The sequence below is a fragment of the Trachymyrmex septentrionalis genome, unplaced genomic scaffold (assembly GCF_001594115.1).
Source record: "Trachymyrmex septentrionalis isolate Tsep2-gDNA-1 unplaced genomic scaffold, Tsep1.0 scaffold11, whole genome shotgun sequence".
NCBI classification, from domain to species: domain Eukaryota; kingdom Metazoa; phylum Arthropoda; class Insecta; order Hymenoptera; family Formicidae; genus Trachymyrmex; species Trachymyrmex septentrionalis.
In genome coordinates, this window is record NW_017304228.1 from 5,028,153 (window position 1) to 5,031,300 (window position 3,148).

At 26.3% G+C, this 3,148-nt stretch overlaps 1 protein-coding gene across 1 annotated transcript in view; it reads right to left on the reverse strand.

Moving 5' to 3' along the window:
• Window positions 1-2: 2 nt before the first annotated feature.
• LOC108748952 (clavesin-1) overlaps window positions 3-3,148 on the reverse strand; it is a gene marked incomplete at its 3' end in the record, with an annotated part of 9,356 nt that continues 6,210 nt past the window's right edge. The window contains exons 2-4 of the mRNA XM_018487400.1: window positions 2,599-2,939; window positions 1,516-1,644; window positions 3-176 (exon numbers count right to left, since the gene is read on the reverse strand). Of these exons, the coding sequence (XP_018342902.1) occupies window positions 3-176; window positions 1,516-1,644; window positions 2,599-2,939 (644 nt within the window). The remainder of the gene's footprint in view (window positions 177-1,515; window positions 1,645-2,598; window positions 2,940-3,148) is intronic.

The window sequence follows — 3,148 nt, forward strand, 5'->3', positions numbered from 1 at the left end:
ATTTCTGGCAGTTCGCCATCATAGTTTTTCGGCAAATGACTCGGCGGGATGTGAGCGTGGAAGGAAGACATCTTGGAACCATGGAAGAACATACGATTTCTCAATTTCTCCCGGACGAAAGGTTTGAATATTTGCCATACCATTTTAAACAGAAACGGTTGTTTCACAAAATGAACCTAAATAAATATCAATTGTAATTAGAATGTGCATAATTATATAATTAGAAATATATACTATTTATCTAATATAAAATAAGAATATAGATATAATATTTAGATAATAATATTGATTTATGAGAATGTAAAATGATTACTGCTATCACATAAGTCACAAATAAAACGAGCAAGTAAGATAACCGGATTCTATGACCTAATACCAATATGCCCTACTCGCTATTCATGTGTAATTATAAAGGTGAATTTAACAGATAATATTAGTAAGTCATACAAGCTGTCTGTCTGACCCAATTGCATCAGTTTATTGCTCAATTTGTTTATTCTGTTATTGTCAATAAAGCAAAATGCGAAATGTCGTAGTCATGATGTAATATTTCGTAAATATCTAATTGCTTTATATAGTTACCAAGAAATAGTTATTAATTTTTGTAATTCATATTATTACAATTCTGTATTTATATTTAATAATATTGTATTTAGTTTATATTTTTGTCACGTTTTATTTATAAACCAATGAGAGGTAAGTTTTTATAAGATAGACCCAATATGGCCAACTGGCATACTGAGGACATACATCACTTTTAAAGTTTTTTAATACTTTTGTTATTTTAAACCAAAGATTATAATTCACCTGCTAAATATCGGAGATAAGTTAATAAATAAATAAATAAATAAATAAATATTAATATCAATGTTTTGTAAAACATTTCTTTGTATATAGATAAGTCTTACATATCAATTATAAACACATGTCGATATGTTAATAAACCGTAACTTTTTCCATAATTTTATGGAAGTAATATATTACTTTATTTTCTAATTCTCCAATTTGTTTACTAAAGAAAGAAAAACATATAAATATTAAATAAAGATTCTAAGAAAAAGTAATATTTAGATCATATTGAATACCCGTATGTTATATTCAATATAATCTACGAGTATAAATGCTACTTTTTCTTAAAATATTTATAGCATTCATGTAAATGTTTTAAATATATTAAATATATTTTATATTTTTTTAACATTTAGAAACATTTCCTCTTTTGAATCTAATCATCAGTTTTTAATCTTGGATTCAGCAAAAAATTAAATAAAAATTATAAAGTTTGGATAGACTATTGTACGGGTCGATTACCTTACATAATATTTATTGTTGTCAATATTTAATTTACATATTACAAGATGTAAAAATAGACTTAATATAAATATAATGATAATAAGGAAATGCCAATGTAAGCTGACATTAGTTATTCGTGTGTAACAATGTAAAAATAGATAACTTCTTCTTTTAGCAAAGTAATTTTGTGTAATTTTATTTATCTACTGTATTAATACTTACCTCCTTTAAACGTAGTGGCATCGCATCCTGAATAAAACTAAGGAGTGTCATGCTGAAAGATGGTGTCATTCCTGTGATTTGTTTCATGGAGAGCCCATCGAAATCCATTATCACCACATTACCAAATATCTAAGAAAAAAGAATAAACATACTTGTAAAAAAAATATTTGCAGATTTAAAATTCTCGTTAATATCTAATTATTAATAACAATGCTTATTTCCATCAAAATTATTAAATTGCTCGTCAATTTAATAATTTTGATGCAAATAAGCATTCTGCAGATTGTAGAGTCAAATATGTATATAAAATCACACAAAAATACTTAGATAAGCATTAAGATTCTCTCTGACCAAATATAGGAATTTTATTTAATTAAACACCCCAATCAGATAATTTAAAGAATTATTTTAGAATGTTCATTATTTAATAATTTTGATATATCTTATTTTGACATGGAAAAGCTTAATATTTTCTTTCTTTTTCTCTTACTTCTTTATTTCTCTCTTTTTCTTTTTGTTTTACATTGTTATTGGAACTATATTCGTTAAATTATCAATCGTGCAAAGTGCATTTTTACGCCTCGCGCTTACGTCCGAATTAAATACGATGCTTAGCTTTGTAAAAATTTAAATAATTTATTACTATTAGCTAAATTTAATTAGGATATATAAATTTAACTTTGTAATTACATATAATACCGTCAATAGTGTATACAATTTTGTATCCTTTGGCAATAACTGCAAAAATTTAAGTTCTTTTTTGCATAGTCAAGGCAATTATGGAATTTTGCTGATCGTGAGTTACGACACGTTCAACCTAGTAATTATATACATGCATAAGTATTCATAACACTGATGCATTTTTGTATAGTAGTGATTCATAATATACGAAGATTTGACATGCAAAAAAAGAAATATTTAATTTAATCTAAATTTCTTTCATATTTTTTACAATTAATATTGTAACACATTTACATTTGTGTCTAAAGCTAATTTAATTGTAAATAATTTAATTATTTAATTAATTCCTGCGTGTATATGTAAAAGGAGGCATAATTAGTAATTACAATATTTTATTCGTACCTGTGTTTCTGGTTCATACATGGCTAATTCATGTATCAAGTAGAATATACGAAAAATTTGATCGCTAGAGACTTTTGACGGATCCCAGAGTTTACCACAATTTACCACCATCACTCTACGATTTTTGTGATCTCTGTGTTTGAAAATATTAACAACATTGTGATCAAGAAAAATGGTCTTTTCATCTTCCGGCATTAGATTATGCAACAGGGCTGCGTGCTTCACCTTGAAGTCTGCGGCTCGTTTCATTAGTTCAAACGCACTCTCCGGATAAAATTTACAAGGACGAAGGAAGATCATAAGGAAATCATCGTCGGTAGAAAAATAAATTGTTTTGTCCTCTGAAACAGAAGTAATAATTTTATTAACTTCAACGATTATCGGTGATATATAAACGAGATAAAGATATAAAAACATTGACATCACTCTGCTCGTAAAATTAGCTAACTTTTTAATTTAACGAACTAAATTGTTATCGAATAAATATCGTTCAAAATATTAATCTCGACATCATTGCAAATATTTCTTACTATTGCACACACATATATTA